Source organism: Mobula hypostoma, chromosome X1, assembly GCF_963921235.1.
Source record: "Mobula hypostoma chromosome X1, sMobHyp1.1, whole genome shotgun sequence".
Classification (NCBI taxonomy): Eukaryota; Metazoa; Chordata; class Chondrichthyes; order Myliobatiformes; family Myliobatidae; genus Mobula; species Mobula hypostoma.
In genome coordinates, this window is record NC_086128.1 from 27,383,893 (window position 1) to 27,404,629 (window position 20,737).

The following is a 20,737-nucleotide window of genomic DNA, read 5'->3' on the forward strand; positions in this document are numbered from 1 at the left end:
GCTGAAGGATTTCCTTTTCTCATGCTTCTAAACAGTCAAATTTACCAGAAGTAGGCGTCCTTTTAAACAAAATACCCTATCACACAAGCTTTTTTGTTTGGTTTGGCACATCTAGTTCTCTGCATGGCACCAACTGAATGAACATTAGTTTCTGTGTGGCCAGGTAAAGTCTCTGGGGAAATTGTCACATCTTTTTTGCTATGGTGTTGTTATTGAAATACTTACACAGTCAAACTTCTCTGCTTTGTTTGCACCAGGCTGCAAATACAAGAGTGAAAAAGTGTATTAAAGCCGAAAGATATTCCTTGTAGCACCCAATTCAAAAACTCATGAAAATCCAGGGGCACTGGCAGCCATCTTGTGGTAGTGTACATATTGCCTGTGGGTGACAATGGGACACCATAGACAAGAAGAGGGGAAAACAGCAAGAATAATGCACTCACCATGTTAGACATGAGCAGGATAGCAAAATTAATGGGATGGACTTTGACTTATATAATACCTTTCACAATTTCAGTTTGCCTCAAAATGCTTTACAGCCAATAAAATACAAAGTGATCTCTTTTTTGTAATGTAGGAAATGCCAATTTTATGGACAGCAAGCTCACACACACTGCAACTTTTAATGTCTTAATAATTTAACCTCAGTGAAAATAACTGAGGGGTAGAGAAACATCTGCATCTTTGAACTGGAATCTTTCATGTCAAGATTCAAGATTTTTAATGTCATTTCCTGTACACAATGTAAGGACAATGAAATAATTGTTACTCCAGATCTGATGCAGTACAAAAAAAACACAAAAGAGAAAGAATACAATAATAATAATAATAATGAGAAAATTTGCAGATGCTGTAAATCCAAGCAACACACACAAAATTCTGGAGGAACTCAGCAGGCCAGGCAGCATCTATGGAAAAGAGTAAACAGTCAACGTCTTGATGAAGGGTCTTGGCTCGAAACGTCGACTGTTTAGTCATTTCCATAATAATAATAAAGCCGGTAACTAGCTTGAGCTGAGAAAAAATAAGTAATAATAAGGAGAACGTCGACTCAGACCATGAGAGGCCTGCGTCGGGCATTTTCATGCCTTACAAGGCGCAGATTGGAAGTCTGTGTGGGGCGCCACTCCTTGCACAGACACTAGAGCAATGTGTGGTTAAGTGCCTTGCTCAAGGACACAAACACGCTGCCACAGCTAAGGCTCGAACTAGCTACCTTCAGATCACTAGATGAACGCTTTAACCACTTGGCCATGTGCCCAATTTTAATAATAAAAACATACAATAAAAATGAATACACAAGATAGCTTATATACATAGATAGATCGAATGTCCATAGAGCGATGTGAGGCTGTACATAAGGTGACTGACAGGAAATAATAAAGTATAGTGAATTGGTGGGTGGAGGTTTTGATCAGTCTTATAGCTTGGAGAAAGTAACTGTTTTTGAGTTCTAAGGGAGCAAGTGCAGCTATTGCTAAATGTGTGTGTCATCCAAAAATAGCACCATAGAGATATCTACATGGAGAGAAATGCGTTGAAATAAACTTTGACATCCTAATTAATCAAGACCTTATCAACCTCCACCTTAAATATACCCAGTGAGTTAGCCTGCACAGTTGTCTGTAGCAATGAGCTCCAAAGAAATTTTTCCTCATCTCTGTTCCAAAAGGATGGCCCTCTATTCTAAGACTGTCCCCTCTGGTCCTAGACTCCCCCACTATAGGAAACATCCTCTCTATGTCCATTCTCTCTAGGTCTTTCAATATTTGATAGATTTCAATGAGATCCCCTCTCATTCTTCTGAACACCAGCAAGTACTGGCCCAGAGCCATCAAATGCTCCTCATACATTAACCCTTTCATTCCTGGGCTAATTCTTGTGAACCTCCTCTGGACCCTCTCCAATGTCAGCACATTTTTGCTTAGACAAGGGGCCCCAAACTGCTCACAATACTTCAAGTGCCGTCTCACCAATGCTTTATAAAGTTTCAGCATTACATCCTTGCTTTTATATTCTCGTCCTCAAGAAATGAGTGCGAACATTGCATTTGCCTGCCTCATCACCAACTCAACCTGCAACTCACTCCCTTTAGGGAATCCTGCATGAGTACTACCAAGTCCCTTTGCACCTTTGATTTTTGAATTTTCTCTCCACTTAGAAAATAGTCCACACTTTTAATCCTTCTACCAAAGTGCATGACTATACACTTCCCTAAACCACAACTTTGCCCATTCTCCCAATGCATCTGTCCTTCTGCAGACTCCCTGCTTCCTCAACACTATCTGCCCCTCCACCTATCTTCATCTTGTTTGCAAACCTGGCCACAAAGCCATCAATTCCTTCTTGCAGATCATTGACAAATAAAGTGAAAAGGAGTGGTCCCAACACTGACCCTTGCGAAACACCACTATTCACCAGCAGTCACAAATGGCCTCCTTTATTCCGACTCTTTGCCTCCTGCCAGTCAGAATCAAAATCAGATTTAATATCACCAGCGTATGTTGCGAAATTTGTTAACTTTATAGCCGTAGTACAATGAAATATGCGATCAATAAATATGGAGGAAAAAACCTGAGTTACATTAAGTATAGATGTCTATTAAATAGTTAAGTTAAAATGAGTAAGTGTAAAATAACAGAAATAAAAAGTAGTGACACACATAAAAAATGCTGGTGAACGCAGCAGGCCAGGCAGCATCTCTAGGAAGAGGTACAGTCGACGTTTTGGGCCGAGACCCTTCGAGACCTGACGAAGGGTCTTGGCCCGAAATGTCGACTGTACCTCTTCCTAGAGATGCTGCCTGGTCTGCTGCGTTCGCCAGCATTTTTTATGTGTGTTGTTTGAATTTCCAGCATCTGCAGATTTCCTCATGTTTGCGTTTTTAAAAAGTAGTGAGGTAGTGTTCATGGGTTCAATGTCCATTTAGAATTCGGATGGCAGAGGGGAAGAAGCTGTTCCTGAACTTCCGAATGTGTGCCTTCAGGCTTCTGTGCCTCCTACCTGACAGTAACAGGGTGAACAGTCACCCAATGCTCTATCCATGCTAGGTACCTTTCCTGTAATACCACGGGCTCTTACCTTGTTAAGCAGCCTCATGTGTGGCATCTTGTCAAAGGCCTTCTGAAAGTTCAAGTACACAACATCTACTGACTCTCCTTTGTCTATCATGTCATTTATTTCCTCAAAGAATTCCAACAGATCTGTCAGGCAAGATTTCCCCTTAAGGAAGTCATGCTGACTTTGGCTTAAATATTATGTGCCTGCAAGTACCCTGAAACCTCATCCTTAATGAGGTTATTGGCCAAAGTAAGTTGGAAGGAGATGCTGGCAGGGATGACAGCAGAGGAACAATGGTGTGAGTTTCTGGGGAAAATGAGGAAGGTGCAGGATAGATGTATTTCAAAAACAAGAAATACTCAAATGGCAAAATTGTATAACTAGCTGATAAGGGAAGTCAAAGCTAATGTAAAAGCAAAAGAGTGGGCATACAAACAAAGCAAAATTAGTGGGAAGCTAGAGGATTGGGAAGCTTTTAAAAACCTACAGACAGAATCATTAGGAGGGAAAAGATGAAATATGAAAGCAAGCTTGCAAACAATATCAAAGTGGACAGTAAAAGCTTCAAGTATCTAAAAAAAATAAAAGAGTGGATAAAAATAAAAGGATATGAGACCACTAGAAAACAAGGACAGAAAATTAATAACGGGGGAACAAGGAGATGGCAGATGAACTAAATGAGTATTTTGCATCAGTCTTCACTGTGGAAGACACTAGCGGTGTGCCAGATGTTGAAGTGCGTGAGGGAAGAGAATTGAGTGTGGTTACTATTACAAGGGAGAAGGTGCTCAAAAAGCTGAAAGACCTAAGCATTCTAAGGGTGCCTGGATTGGATGAACTGCACCCTAGGGTTCTGAAAGAGGCAGTGGTAGAGATTGTGGAGGCACTAGTAATTAGTCTTCAAAAATCATTGGACTCTGGCATGGTGCCAGAGAGCTGGAAAATTGCAAATATCACTCCACTCTTTAAGAAAGGAGGAAGACAGCAGAAGGGAAATTATAGACCAGTTAGCCTGACATCAGTGGCTGGGAAGATATTGGAGTCAATTGTTAAGGATGCTGTTATGGAGTACTTGGTGACATAGCACAAGATAGGACAAAGTCAGCATGGTTTCCTTCAGGGAAAATCCTGCCTGACGAACCTGTTGGAATTCTTTGAGGAGATTACATGTAGGATAGATAAAGGGGATGTAGTGGATGTTATATATTTGGATTTTCAGAAGGCCTTTGACAAGGTGCCACACGAGGCTGCTCACCAAGTTAAGAGCCCATGGTATTACAGGAAAGTTACTAACATGGTTAGAGTATTGGCTGATTGGTAGGAGGCAGTGAGTGGGAATAAAAGGATCCTTTTCTGGTTGGCTGCCAGTGACTAGTGGTGTTCCGCAGGGGTCGGTGATGGGACCACTTCTTCTTATGCTGTATATTAATGGTTTAGATGATGGAATAGATGGCTTTGTTGCCAAGTTTGCAGATGTTACAAGGATTGGTGGAGGGGCTGGTAATGTTGAGGAAACAGGAAGGCTGCAGAAGGACTTAGACTGATTAAGAGAATGTTCTTCTTTCAACCGTGTGGGTTGCTGTGGATATTGCCCACAAAGGAAGTGAACAGACACCTTGCCATTAGGCAACATTACAAATCTATTTCTTGAAGTGATTGCAAAATATACCTTGGCATCAGACTTGATGTATGACCCTGGATTAAAAGACTGGAATGTGGTGCAAAGCAGCATTGGGTTTTAATCAGGCATACTGTGATATGTTTGACACTTACCAGGCGGTGTGAAATGAAACACACATACAAATGAGCTACTTGAAGATTGCCATAGCGATGGGGATGTGCAGCTGAAGGGTTCGTGACAAAGAAAAAGCTTTGTGTTTTCAAAAGGATTACGCAAAGTCAGTCAGTTTGGTTTCTGATTACCAGGTATTATTTCCTGACTAAACACAGGTTGTGTCAGCACCCCACTAAATGTATTTACCCTCCTCTAATGTGTCCGCTTGTCACTCTGCCTAAATGGAAACCAGTCTTACTCTGCAGTTTTTAATAGCCTGAATAAACTTGAGGGAAAGATCAGCATGAGTGTCTAGAATGGAGCAAGAAGTGAAAAATTAGTACATTTCTCAACAATTCTTTCCAGTCGTAACACTAGACAACAAAGATTTTGCTTTCTGAATACTTTTGGGTGCATCTTATGGATTTTGGACTGGTGGTCATGAAAATCACCATGGAAATTCCCTATAACACACCATTATTTTTGAAATCAGCTATATTTGTTATTTCAATTTATAATTCAAGTCACAGTAACTGATGCCAAGATTATGGAAGGTATTTTTGTCGGCCCACAAACCAACCAGATCATCAATGTCAGGCAGTTCGAAGAACTTCTCGTGGGACCGGAGAAAATCACATGGAAGGCATTCAAGGATATTGAAAATTTTCTTGGCAGCCACAGAGCACCAAACTACATGCAGCTGGTTGACAACATACTTCAAGCATACAATACCATGAAGTGCAACATGTCACTACAGGTTCATTTTCTGCATTTCCATTTAGACTTCTTCCCTGTAAATCTGGTACTGTTAGTGACAAGCATGGTGAAAGGTTTCACCAGGGCATTGCGGTCATGGAGAATCGGTATCAGGGCAACTGGAAACCATCAATGCTGGCTGATTATATAAAGCAAGAAGCCTCAGACACTGAGTACAAATGAAAATCATCAACAAATCATTTTAGCTTAGTTAAGCTATTGGAAAGCATCAGCATCGTTATGCAATTAAACACATTATATTCAATAAAAGTTAATTTCTTGTTTCTCCAAATTCCTACATGATACAAGTAGCCTGATATTATATTTGTGTGCAGCTGCAAGTGGCCTATCATAACTAAAAGAAATTCTGAGGAAGCAACACTCTCAAAAAATTTGTTGTCCAGTGTAATCTTTACATTATTTAAGTGAAATATTTATTGTTCAGAGCAGATGGGTCACAGGCTTGACCCGTGGTCTGTGTTAGCTTCATACCAGCTCAGAGTCGTAATTGCAGCACTACTGAAGTGCAAAAGGATTTGGAGGAGAAAATTAGTTAGAAAGCAGGAATGTCTGTGGTTGGTGGAGTCACTTGACCATCCAGAACATCAATGTTCTGGATTTCTGGGAATTCTTTATCAGCTGGAATTTTAGTGGAACTGCAAAAAGGAATGTTACTACCCATCCTTCTATATCACTTTGGTCAAAGGTCATTACCAAGACTGGTTCTTGACTGCCCAGCAATTTCTGAAATATAAACAAGACACAAAAGTATACATCAGTTCTGAAGTCACCATGACTGTGCATCATCTGGTTTTGCAACTTTTGAGAAAATTGGCAAACGAATCACTCTGATTTAGCTGCAGCGTCATTATGTAGCCATCATCAATTAACTGTGATTTAGTACCTTACATTGGCTTAACCTTGGATTTGTGAGTAACTTCTTTGAGAATCCCAGTGAGATTAGGAATCCACCAGGCGGGACATTTTATAACTAAATTCACATTTGATTGCATCAGACCACCAAAATGCAGGATTGAATGTCCCAATTGGAATTTCTACCTGAGGCTTCCATTGTCTCTATCTTGTATGAGGCACAATATATTGAAAAAAGTAGCTGTTGTGACATCATTAGATTACTGTGACTGATCATTGTCGTCTTCAACAACACCTTGTTTATCTGACAAGGTTGCTTCTGACAGCGAGTATGCAGTACAAACAATATAGCAGTACCTTTGGTGATAGTTTTACTGTGTCTACAGCAGGGTCAAACTGCCCCACACATGTACTGGCTCATTCTCTGGTGGGCTTGCTTAACTTGGTTCTTCATTCTGTCTCAATAGCCATATTATCTTACCTTAATAAGTGAGGTAATAACGATTGCACCTGCATTTACCATGGGATTATGGGGCTTATCTAAAGACAAAATAGAATATTTAGATTAGCAGTATGAAGTGATCTTGTACAGTATTTTTTTAAATTGCACTGCTTGTCTTTGCTTCTGCTTTGGCAACCCAATGTGTAGCCATCTTTCAGCAGGCCAACCCATTAAGGTTCTATTGTCACAATTACCTAATGCCCATAAGATCTAATTATTGGGATATTACCGGCTCCTGTAAATGACCATAGCCTTTACAACATCATTTCAAACACTTAAGATGAAACAGATGGTACTTGTAGTACAACTGTTGTATTAAAAAAGCGGCAAAGCGGAGGCCCATTTCACTAATTATTTTCCTGCTGCATACAAGAGTACAGGTGCCATATGTTCCTTTGAGATTTTCATGCCTTACGTTTATTTCTCTGATCTTTTTCAGTATAATGTTCAAACTCCGAGTATTTGATGCAATTCTTTTCTTTTTTTTTGTTGATAACGGATGTATAATTAGTTCTATTATTCCACAATAAATGAACGCTCTATAGCAACAGACTATGTGCAGGTGAGATGAATCTCCTTTGTGTATTCTGTTGCCAAGAGGTGATGGCGCCCTGGTCCCCTGAGCTTGTCAATTTGGTTAAGCCTAGGGTGCTTATTGAAACACTTGTATGTTGCTATGATACTCACCTTCTTCGTTCAAAAAGACTTTATTGAACCGTAGTCCGCTGGGTTCTTTGCCCACATACTGGTGAACATAGTCAGTGCTAAACTCATTAACAGCAATAGCATACTCCAATGGCTTGATGCAAGATTGTAAGCAGAAGGGAATTTTGGTATCTCCAATGGAGTGTCTAAAGAGAACAAAAGAAAAAAGTTGGATGTCTCCAGATTAGATAAATCTATATTTTCTAAATAAATACAATGAAAACTGATGCTGAAAAAAGATGTTTAATGCTGAAAAATGTGAGGTGTTACATTTTGGTAGGACTAATCAAAATAGGACATACATGGTAAATGCTAGGGCATTGAAGAATGCAGTAGAACAGAGGGATCTAGGATCAGTTCCCTGAAGGTGGAATTCATGTGGATAGGGTGGTGAAGAAAGCTTTTGGTATATTGGCCTTTATAAATCAGAGCATTGAGTATAGGAGTTGGGATGTAATTTTGAAATTTTATAAGGCATTGGTGAGGCCAAATTTGGAGTATTGTGTACAGTTCTGGTCACCGAATTATAGGAAAGATGTTAATAAAATTGAGAGAGTACGGAGGAGATTTACTGGAATGTTACCTGGGTTTCATCACCTAAGTTACAGAGAAAGGTTGAACAAGTTGGGTCTTTATTCTTTGGAGCGTAGAAGGTCGAGGGGAGACTTGATAGAGGTATTTAAAATTATGAGGGGGATAGATAGATAGAGTTGACGTGGATAGGCTTTTTTCCATTGAGAGTGGGGGAGATTCAAACAAGAGGACATGAGTTGAGAGTTAAAGGGCAAAAGTTTAGGGGTAACATGAGGGGGAACTTCTTTACTCAGAGAGTGGTAGCTGTGTGGAATGAGCTTCCAGCAGAAGTGGTTGAGGCAGGTTCGATGTTGTCATTTAAATTTAAATTGGACAGCTATATGGACAGGAAAGGAATGGAGGGTTTTGGGCTGAGTGCAGGTCGGTGGGACTAAGTGAGAGTAAGAGTTCGGCACGGACTAGAAGGGCCAAGATGGCCTGTTTCCGTGCTGTAACTGTCATATGGTTATATGATCTGGCTTTAATTCTGTTTTCACCTAGGTGAGGGAGAGGGAAAGGCCTGCCACTGGGCCTGGGGAATGTTAACCAAGTTTTCTGCATTTTGGATATGGACTTGGCCATTAGACTTTTTCTTCAGTCTGATAGTTTCTTATATTCTGTGTTTTTCAACCGATCTTTCTTGTTTTATTTGTGTGCAGGGGAGGGGAATTTGGGAGTCGGTGTGCCTGTTCTGTTTTTTTTGTGTGGGGAGGAGTGTTGATGATCGTGCTGCTGTCCTTTTCTTTCTTGGTTTTGTGGCTATCTGGAGAAGAAGAATTTCAGAGTTGCATACTTTAATAATAAATGAACCTTTGGACCTAGGTATTGGTGAAATGCACGGTACAATCATTTGGCTCATATTAGCAATTTTGTTTATCCAAATTGATATACAGAACCTCATTTAAACAGTTCCATACTGTTTTAATAAACCAACAGCAGCTCAAGGACAACCTTCATTAACTCTTCAAATAGGGATATATGGAAAGCATGGTAATGATTAATGCAATTATGGACAAAGTGGCCATATATGGAGCAGGATGATTGAGTGGACCAACTCATCAGACATTCAACTTCCCAAGTAGTATCCTGAAAACTATCCTCCACTAGGTCTCACATAATCCATTGCAGTATTAATATTGTAAAGGTCTGAACAAGGAGGTTATCCTTTAGCCAAAACGTGCTTCTCTGAAAACATATCTCACTCTTATTTCATTTACTGAGGGGATACAAGAGGAATACTTGGTGCTTTGAGAGATTTTCCCAGTTTGTTGTATTTCCCAACTGTCTGACAAATTTACAATGTGATGACTCTCTGTTTGTGTTTGGTGATTTTAAAGCTTACCTCTGTCCATCCACTGTACAGAGAGAAACCCCCCAGAGATCGGGACTGAATTTGGTGAGCTGTGGGATGTAATCAGCAACCTGAAAACAACACAATCGCATTGAAATTTGATTATTAGAAAGGTAACAGCAACTTACAGTTACATACTGCCTTTGATTTTGAAATGTGCTTTACGCTACGGAATGAACGAGTGTGTAAAACACACACAGAACTATAAATGGCATTAGAAAGGGTGGTTGGGTTTGGTTAAGGAAATAGACTATGAGGAGGATTTTAAAAAAAGAGACAAAATTTGTTTCATAGAGGGAGCTCCAAAACTAGGGGTATGGGTGGTTGAAAGCAGAGTAGCTAAAGGCACTAACGACGCAGAGTTGAAGCATGTAATTAATAAGCTGAAGCCATACTGTCTGGTTGAAATCACATGGTCTTCATTCAGCACACTCAAGCTTGAAACCTCACAATGTAGGAACTTAACCCAACGCCAAAACTAAGTTAAGTGACAACTGGTAGTGCCCTCATTTGACATCATTTTAATCAAATTCCACTTCCCTGTACCAACAGCACCCCCAATTCCATCTACAAACACAAAGGGGCCCCACCCTTCCAAGATCTTACCTTGCCACCAGTCTTCATTCTTGCATTCTCATAAAGCCGATTGATATGTGAGGAAAATAGCTCAAAGTCGGGAATGACAAATTTTTTCCTGAAGGCCTGGGTCAGTAGAACAATATTACTCCCAAAAAATCTTAAATAGAAAGAAGAAAAATAAAAGCATTATGTCAGCGTTGGCCCATGCGTTGAAGAAACACTCATTGCTTACCACATAGGCCTCCTGAAGTCTCTGAGGATGCTGTGGTCAGCATGGACCAGTTGGGGCTGAAAGGCCTGCTTCCGTGTTACATTACTCTATGACCAGAACACTGTTTCTTGAAAACCAGAAACACTAGGGACAGTATGAACCTTCCAGTATGTCCTTTGGTCAACTAATTTGGTGATTGAAAAAGGATCTAGTGCTTTCCTGGCGTATTTGACCAATAAACTCTTCTCGGACTTCCAGCCAGGTACAGGTATCGATTATAACTGATGTCTTGATGACCAACCCCGCCATCAAAACATCAGTTATAATTGACACCTGTACGTGGCTGGAAGCCCGAGAAGAGTTTATTCATAATTTGTCAATAATTACATCCCGAGTTGCACCCTCTTAAAATACGTGGTCCAGTTTTAAACACCTGTGAACCAGACTTGATACCTCGGTTTTCCGCATGAGATGGAAAAGGGTCTATCTCTTGGGGTGTGGTAATTCAGTCAGGCAAGTAGGGTTCCCAACTCTGGAAGGGTGCTTTCCTTGAGGTTTCATCAAATGATTTTCTACTGCAAGGCATACTAGGGATGATAGTGTTATACTTTAAAATAAGGGTCAGTTTTCTTATGGAAATATAACAATATTGGTAGGAATGGTGAGCTGCTAAGGAAGCTAGCCCTTACTTTAAAGTATAGCACTGTCATCCCTAGTATAAATCAGGGCAGTGCTGATGATTCCTAAAACAAAGGTGACAAATGTGAGAATTTGCATTCCAGTAGCCAAGCATATTTGGTTTGCCCTGTTATCAGAACTGAGGTTTAACAAGTCTTCTGTACAGGTGCACAGAAACTAATTCAACTATTTGTCCAGTTAGTGGTTGAAGTGTTATCCTCCAGACCCATCCTTGTCAATTATAACTCCTCTTTCCTTATTATCATTTATTTTCTTATTTTATTGCTCCTACTCTCATGCTATGGCAGCACAAAACTGCTGCAAAATACAAAACCCCTTCAGCCTTCGTTGTTTGCTGCTGGTCTCCATCTCACTCCTGCTGCACCTGATGACCCTGTGATCTCTGTCTCGGAGGCCGATGTTAGGCTGTCTTTAAAGAGAGTGAACCCTCGCAAGGCAGAATGTACCGATGGAGTAGCTGGTAAGGCTCTGAAAACCTGCGCTGACCAACTAGTGGGAGCATTCAAGGACATTTTCAATCTCTCACTGCTACGGGTGGAAGTTCCCACTTGCTTCAAAAGGGCAACAATCATACTAGTGCCAAAGAAGAATAACGTGAGCTGCCTTAATGACTATCGCCCGGTAGCACTCACAGTGATGAAAAGCTTTGAGAGGTTGGTCACGACTAGACTGAACTCCTGCCTCAGCAAGGACCTGGGCCCACTGCAATTTGCCTATCACCACAATAAGTCAATGGCAGATGCAATTTCAATGGTTCTCCACACGGTTTTAGACCACCTGGACAACGCAAACACTTACATCAGGATGCTGTTCATCAACTATAGCTCAGCATTTAATACCATCCTGATTGAGAAGTTGCAGAACCTGGGCCTCTGTACCTCCCTCTGCAATTGGATCCTCGACTTCCTAACTGGAAGACCACAGTCTGTGCGTATTGGTGATAACATATCCTCCTCACTGACAATCAACACTGGTGCACCTCAGGGGTGTGTGCTTAGCCCACTGCTCTACTCTCTATATACACATGACTGTGTGGCTAGGCATAGCTCAAATACCATCTATAAATTTGCTGATGATACAACCATTATTGGTAGAATCTCAGGTGGTGATGAGAGGGTGTACAGGAGTGAGATATGCCAACTAGTGGAGTGGTGCCACAGCAACAACCTGGCACTCAACATCAGTAAGACAAAAGAGCTGATTGTGGACTTCAGGAAGGGTAAGACGAAGAAACACATACCAATCCTCATAGAGGGATCAGATGTGGAGAGAGTGAACAGTTTCAAGTTCCTGGGTGTCAAGATCTCTGGGGATCTAACCTGGTCCCAACATATCGATGCATTTATAAAGGAGGCAAGACAGTGGCTATACTTCATTAGGAGTTTGAAGAGATTTGGCATGTCAACAAATACATTCAAAAACTTCTATAGATGTACTGGGGAGAACATTCTGACAGGCTGCATCACTGTCTGGTAATGGGGGGGCTACTGCACAGGACCGAAAGAAGCTGCAGAGGGTTGTAAATTTAGTTGGCTCCATCTTGGGTACTAGCCTACAAATTACCCGGAACGTCTTCAACGAATGGTGTCTCAGAAAGGGAACGTCCATTATTAAGGACCTCCTGCACCCAGGACATGCCCTTTTCTCACTGTTACCATCAGGTAGGAGATACAGAAGCCTGAAGGCACACACTCAGCGATTCAGGAACAGCTTCTTCCCCTCTGCCATCTGATTCCTAAATGGACATTGAACCCGTGAACACTACCTCACCTTTTTATAATATATAGTATTTCTGTTTTTTTGCACAATTTTTAATCTATTCAATATATGTATACTGTATAAAGTATACTGAATAAGAGTTACTAGTTTATTTATTATTATTTTTTCTTCTATATCATGTATTGCATTGAACTGCTGCTGCTAAATTAACAAATTTCACATCACAAGCTGGTGATAATAAACCTGATTCTGATTCTGATATCTCCCCAGGATAAATCATCCAATTGGACTAATGATGACTGTTGGTGAAACCCTTACCCCAATCCCCAGTATTTTTGTAATAAATTAAAATATTCAAAGAACACAAACAACATAGATTTGTCTCCTGATCGATGAAGCAAAATCTAGAAAAGTATCTTCATTTCCTGGAGACTCTGGGATTATTGGAAGCACTCACTTCAGCTATTAAAAACTATTCAAGATGGAAGTTCCAGCCAACTATTTACTTTTATTTATATCTTCCTGTGTCTGGCAGCAAAGCAGGAAGAAATATTGGAAGTGAATTCCTCCAGTCAAAGGTTTGAAAGAATTAAAGTACTGTGTGTAATTGGACACAAAACAAATATAGAGGGTAATATGTTTATAAGTGAGTGTGTTATGAAAAATTATTTGCTAGTTAATTCTATTTACTCTTACAAGAAGCTGGTTCACCTTCGAACAGTGTTTGATTCCAATTATGACATATACTACACTGAGTAAATATAAACTCTGGTCTTTAAATACCAACACATTGCAGCAAAATGGTTTATGACCTTTCTGACAGCAGTAAGCTCAGGGAAGTGCTTGGTCAGGGTAATCTATGCTCTGCCTGCTATTTCATCACCACAGTTAACTTATGTTACATATGAGGGGCCTGGCACCAGATTATTTTATAGATATTTGTCAGTTCACCTAAGCATGCCCTAGCTGGTGCACCTGTTAGGATATTGATGATGAGCCCAGTAGGCACATGACCAGTAAGACACTGGAAAGGCTTGGTTCTTTATTCCAAAAATAATCATAAACACCCTAGAGCACGAGCTTAAAGTTGTTGAAGAGAAAGATGAATCCAAATCAGGTTTAATATAACTGACGTACGTCATGAAATTTGTCGTTTTGTGGCAGCATTACAATAAAATATATTAAAACACTAAAAATATGCATATATTTTATAAAAGATAAATATATATAATTAACTAAGTAGTGCAAAAAGAGAGCAAAAATAGTGAGGTAGTGTTCATGTGTTGGTTCATCGTCCATTCAGAAATCTGATGGTGGAGGGAAAGAAGGTGGGAGAGAAAGAGGAGCATAATAATACACATTTTTTTAAATCACTGAAGCAGTGAACCTGGACTTATGGTAAACAAAATGAAGGTTGCATTGATCGTGATCACTACATTTTGAAATCTTTTCCAAGAAGCAATGAGAATCCAAGTGCTATGGTAGGATTTGTTCGAAGAATATCCCTGATCCCTATCTCACAGCAGCCATTCTTCAGCCAATTTGATCACTCCATGGAATATCAAGAAACAGTTGGGTTCTCTGGAAGCAACAAACAGTTTTGAACCATACAAGGTCACAGCTGAATTACTGAACACTTGCACTCAAGAACTAGTCATGTCTCGAATAAGACTATCCCGATACAGATACAACACCGGCAACTTCTTGACAGTGGGGGAAAATTGCCTTCCACAGAAAGATGGAGAAATCCAGTCTGGGAAAATCAGCATCCTATTCGCAAAGTGATGGGAGATGTTGACACTGTCATCAAGCAGTGTTACTTGCCAATAACCTGCTTACTGATGTTCGGTTAGAGTTTCACTAGGAACATTTAGCTCCAAACTTTTTGCACATTGGTTGTCTGCTAGCCTTTGCTATAAAGTGTTTTTCATAAATTCTAACATATTTCTTTATTTTCATGTAAATGCCTGCAAGTAAATGAATCTCAAGGTAGTATATGGTGACATATACATACTTTGATAATAAATTTAATTTGAACTTTGAAACTTCATTAACCTTGGTCCAAACATGGACCAAAGATCCAAATCCCAGAGGCAAGGTGCGAGGTACTTCCCTTGACACGAAGCTGCTGTTTGACTGAGTGTGACATTGAGGAAAGAAGTCAGTAGGAATTAAAGAGAGGATATTCAAATGACTGTAGCAATACCTCAGACAAAAGAAGATAGCTGGAGTTGTTAGGAGTCAATTATCACACAAGAAAACATTGTTAAAGAAATGGGAGTGTCTTAGGCCTACCATCTTCAGTGGCTTCCAATTCAAGGTCAAAAGTGAAGATGCCTGTGATAATTGTGCAATGGTCAATTCCCTTTGCAGTTCCTCAGCAAATGAAATAGTCTGTGCCATTATACAGCAAGAGCTAGACAACAATCTGCTGCTCATTTGCTTGCCATCGACCAGCACTAAATTAGCAAGAATCTTATCATCTGATGAGATCTAGTGAAACTCCATCTTTAGATTTCACCCATTAAATGAGATGCAGGCTACTGTGGTTAACATAATTGTCATACCAACAGGCCTGCAATCCCAGAAACAGATAGCCACTCTCGCTAATGCTTGCCGCTATTTGTTCATCTCTACTTAAAATGGTCGCTATCTAAAACTTGAGTCAAGCAAATCTCTGAGAGTTTGTCTGCTTTCACTGGGATTAGCTCTACCATTCTAGTTATTGTCATATTTCATTTGAAAGTCATTTGTCATAGAGTCATAGATGTTCTGAGACTTAATTTCTTTCCCACCCAAATATCTCTGAATATGTTGTCCCTTTACTAGAGTGCTCAGTTTGCTGAGTTTATATTCTTCTTCATGCTTCTGATGGTGAAGCCCGTGCAAGTTAACCAGTGGGGTAGACTGAAAGGAAGGGAATAACCATCATTTGAAAATAATATAAACTTCGCCTCAGACGGTCCCAAGCCTGGCTGCGAAAGGAGGAGGGTTGGGCTTCAGCCTGCAAAATCCCAGTGCTTTGAAAAAATGCCAACAGAAGCTCAAAAGACTTCATTCCTGGGAGAGGTAGGATCTTTGCCCAGAAGAATAATGAAGTCATGTGGTGAAAGCAGAAACCACAGAGCCTATCTACCTTCGATCAGCCCAGAACAGAGGACTCTGGCAAGCTGCTGTTGTTGGCCTACACCCCAACAGGAGTCATGGGCTGAAGAAGAAGAAAATAATATGGATGGTTTAATATATCTCAATTTGTCCATAGAAGCTACTACAGCAGGTTTTTAATTGCTGATCTACATAGACCTATTCCAAGATCAGTGCAAGTACTTTGCCACACAATACTGGGCAAATGCCTTGGGCACCCTAGCTATATGTATGTGCCTAAGAGTTTCGCACAGTACTGTATTTGTTAACGTGGAGCGGAGAGCAACTTTGTAAATCAGGCAAGAGCAAAGGATGTTGGGAATGGCAAGGATGGAGCGTCACAGGAGGGGTGTGGGACAGGTGACAGAGAAGGAATGCTGGGGGAAGAGGTGGTACAGGTTCAGACACACCCAGGCCTGGTCATGATTATGGCATTTAAGTAACTAGAGTTGCTTTAGTGTTAGTGACTTATTGAAATCCACCCTTCGTCCTGAAAATGTTGTCAAATTACCGCTGTGGAATTGTAATCAGACAATATTTTCTGAAACTATCAGTTCGATTATAAACACAAGACAAATGAATGTGAGGTAAGGCTTGTTTTCAAAATAAATTTTTGAGTAAAGAATAATAATAAATACTTTTTGAAGAGGTGTCTGTCCAGCGAGACGCTACTTGAGGAACTCTGAACTGTCTGACGTAAGAGGTCCATGCAGCATTTCAGCCGGGGGTCGGAGGTCAATAGTCCTGTTGATTTCAATGCCTGCATTTAAAATACAACACACACTTGAGAATAGACTTGAATCAAACAACATGAAAATCTGTAAGGTATCTGGACATTTTGAAATGAGTGCAGCTTGAAGAAAATGCAGGAAGTCTACAAAAAAAGACAAAAGCAATGTTTTACTTTAGCAACTTATTGACAGAAAAATTTTCTTCTTTCCATGTCACCAATTTTTCTCTACTGCAGTTTTTTCCCTCCTGAAGGTAGTCTACGATTCTTGCAGAGTTATGATTTTGCTGGGGATAATCTAGCCATGACAACTCAGCTTAGGCTGCTGTCTATCAGCATTGGAGTGGTCATGGCCAACTGACCTGTGTCAGCATTTCTGCCAACTGATCTTCTCATTTGGTTCTCAAAAAATCAGAACCCTAAAGAACACTTTACCCCTCCTTCCACAATGCATGATTGAATAGGCCATTTTCTATGCCTCTTTTGCCACCCTAACTGTGGCTAATCAATTTACAAGAACAAAATAATGAGAAATGATGCATTGATGTACCCCTGACAGGGCATTCCATGCACTCACCACTCTCAGTGTGAAGAAAAACTACTTCTGACATCCCTCCTATACCTCCAATCACCTTAAAACCATGCCTCCCTATATTAGCCATTTCCACCCTGGGAAAAAGGCTCTGGCTGTCCACTCGATCTATGTCTCTTATCATCCTGTACACTTCTATCAAGTCATCTTTCATCCTTCTCTCCAGAGAGAAAAGCCCGAGCTCGCTCAACCTGTCCTCACAAGACATGCTCTCTAATCTAGGCAGCATCCGGGTAGATGTCCTCCGCACCCTCTCGAAAGCTTCCACATTCTTTCTATAATGAGGTGACCAAAACTGAACATAATACTCCAAGTGTGGTCTAACCAGAGTTTTACAGAGCTGCAATGTTACTTCACAGCTCTTGAACTCCATCCCTTGACTAATAAAGGGCAAATCATCATGCACCTTCTTAACTATCCTATCAACCTGCGCAGCAACTTTGAGAGGTCTATGTTGTTTGTAAACTAAACTATGAGAGACCAACAGAACAAAACTCAATGTTGCTTGTACTTGTTACATTAAATTCAAAGTTCTGTCTAGTGCATCATTATAAAGCTGATATAGAGGCATCTAGTCTGCTTCCTAATGACTGAGTTAATAACCCTGTTCCCTAACACAGTTTTGAACTGAACAGGTTTGTGAACAATCTTTGTGTTTACTAAATTCAGATTGGTGGTAGGGTTGCTGCTTTTGTCATACAAGTGCCCAGCTAAAAAGGAAGGGAAGCAAATCAGAATTCTCATGTCTTGTCGCTATTCAATGGTTCCTGGGTTCTAATGAGGGCAGGACGAGGACTTGACCAGTCACACCACCCACTTCTGATGTTTTGACTTGGCTCGTGCAAAAGAAGGTCGTCACTGGGGTCAGGTTCTTTATCTAGCTGGCAGCCTATGGAATAAGCAAATAATTGTCACTGTTGAAACCTTCCTCAAATAGTGTCTAACCTAATTTGCACTGACCCAATTATAGCAAGTAGCCCCAATCCTGGACAGGGAAAAGGTTGTGTTAATTCATCTTTCTCACTCCCCTCCCCAACCATGGAGACTAAGTAAGAAAGCCCCATGATGCTGAGCTGGCCCAATCCCTGTATGGGTGCATGTACTTCTTTGGAAAACAAGAACCGATTCACCCACTCTATTGAATGTCAAATTGATTGTTTGCGTTCTGTAAGTGTTTGTTCACAGTTGGCTTTCTGCTGTGCTCCAGGGTTCTTTGTGTAAACAAATCAGTTCAAATAAAAAGCCCATCTGCCACTCAGTAGGATTTCCAGTTTAGTCCTCAAACCAAATAATCACAACGATTGGAGCCTTTTAGCACTGCTAATTCAGAAGGTGCTCTTTAACATTTAAAGGGACTTTCTGATACTTGGGCTCCCTCTAGTTTTGTTTGGACAATTATCAGGAAGAGCTTGTTTTTTAGTTTGTGTTGCTCCTTCCAGTTACCTTTTCCCCATATCCCTCAATACACTTTGATTAACTAAAATCCACTGGACTTTTTAAAGTTAAAGTTGAGCCAGCATTAATTCATATATAGAGGAGAACCTTAAACTCCTGCTACAATGGGTTTCCTAACTTCACACTTCACTTTGGAAAACTGGGCTGTAATGTTTAGACTCAATTTGAGCTGGTTAGGGAGTCTATTTATTATAAAAGGTCTCTAGGTCCCTTTCTTTTACTGCAGATGCTTGGCCCACTGAGTATTTCCAGTGTTTTCTGTTCTTATTTCATACTTTTGGCATTTAAAATATTTATTTCATATTTTTATTTTCATTGAAATCATTTCAAATTTGCCCACTTTTCCCTATAATAGCTCAGAAACTTCAAATTAATTTCCAACAATATTCCAGGGATTATGGTTTTAGTTTGTGCAGTTCCGTGCTTACAATTTAACCTTTCAAATCCATACGTGATCCCGGTAGTTCCAAGCTGCACCAAGGTCAATCATAATCCTTCCAAGGTCCTAGAATCACTCAAGCTGCTCCAGACAGGGTTTGACTAGGGTTTATATCACTGCAAAATAACTTCTAATCATTTTTACCTCACTCCTCTAGATAGGATTAGCTTTCTTAATTATTTTCTGTATTTTAATGATCTGTCTATAACTCTTTGGCCCTTCTGCTTTTAGCTTTTTACCATTTACAAGGTACTATGTACTATTCTTTTACCTCAGATTTTTCCATCTTGACATCAGTTTGCCACAATTTTACCTCATTGTAGCTTAATGTTCCAACTAACTGCCGGCAATTCTGTCCATTTTGCTGCAACAGAAAACTTGAAACCATTGCTCCTTAGTTATCCCAAAGATGTTTATTAATAAATAGTTGTTAGTCATATGCTGCTATCAAGGAGTGAATAAGAAATCATGAAAAAACAGGTTTATAGCTGTTCTCTATAAAATTATTATTATTTGACCAGATATATAGAAACATAGAAAACCTACAGCACAATACAGGTGCTTTGGCCCACAATGCTATGCTGAACATGTACTTACTTTAGAAATTATCTAGGCTTACCCATAACCCTCTATTTTTCTAAGCTCCATGTACCTATCCAGGAGTCTCATAAAAGACCCTATCGTTTCCGCCTCCACCACCGTCACCGGCAGCCCATTCAACGGACTCACCACTCTCTGCGTTTTTGAAAACAATACTTACCCCTGACATCTCCTCTGTACCTACTACCAAGCACCTGAAAACTGTGCCCTCTTGGAGAACAACTTGTAGGTGCTCACGTTTGCAAGCACTTGATGCAATTTTTCTTGACTGCATTAGTCATGAATTTAGGAAGTGCTTCTGGAAAGTACCTCAGCGCAGCTGGTGGATGCTAACTAAGACACCCATCCTAGCTAGTCCCATTTGTCACTATCAGGGGTCCATGGCATAAAAAAGATTGGGAACCCCTGAATCATCCCATGTACCTGATGAACTGTCTTTTGAAGGCTATTATTGTTCCTGCCTCAACCACTTCCTCTGAGATTTGGCAAGCGAATCACACAGTAAAGAAACAGGCCCTTTGGCCCACTGAGTCCATGCTGATCATCTAGTACTTATAGAGTCATGGAGAATTCCAGCACAGAAACAAGCCCTTCAGCCCATCTAGTCTGTGCTGAAACCATTTAAACAGCCTATTTCCATCAACCTGCACTGGGACTATAGCTGTCCATATTCTGACCACCCATGTACCTGTCCAAACTTCTCTTAAACGTTGAAATCCAGTTCACATGCATCACTTGTGCTGGCAGTTCATTCCACACTCTCACCAACTTCTGAGTGAAGAAGTTTCCCCTCATGTTCCCCCTAAACTTCTCACCTTTCACCCTGAAGCCATGACCTCCAGATGTAGTCCCACCCAACCTCAGTGGAAAATGCCTGCTTGCATTGACCCTGTCTATACCCCTCACCATTTTGTACTGATCCCATTTTATTCCACCATATTCCCACCAACTTCCACAGATTCTACCACGCACACA

The 20,737-nt window shown here is 40.5% G+C and overlaps 1 protein-coding gene across 2 annotated transcripts in view; it reads right to left on the reverse strand.

Annotated features, from left to right (window-relative positions):
* The window catches only part of LOC134340581 (glutaminase liver isoform, mitochondrial-like), a 74,037-nt gene that overhangs the window by 38,816 nt on the left and 14,484 nt on the right, over positions 1–20,737 (reverse strand). Inside the window, exons 3-9 of one of the 2 annotated variants that reach the window (XM_063037994.1) lie at positions 16,585–16,706; positions 10,201–10,330; positions 9,586–9,665; positions 7,653–7,816; positions 6,945–7,003; positions 6,305–6,334; positions 226–258 (exon numbers count right to left, since the gene is read on the reverse strand). In XM_063037994.1, coding sequence (XP_062894064.1) covers positions 226–258; positions 6,305–6,334; positions 6,945–7,003; positions 7,653–7,816; positions 9,586–9,665; positions 10,201–10,330; positions 16,585–16,706 — 618 coding nt within the window. The remainder of the gene's footprint in view (positions 1–225; positions 259–6,304; positions 6,335–6,944; positions 7,004–7,652; positions 7,817–9,585; positions 9,666–10,200; positions 10,331–16,584; positions 16,707–20,737) is intronic. The other variant, XM_063037995.1, reaches the window with a different exon arrangement.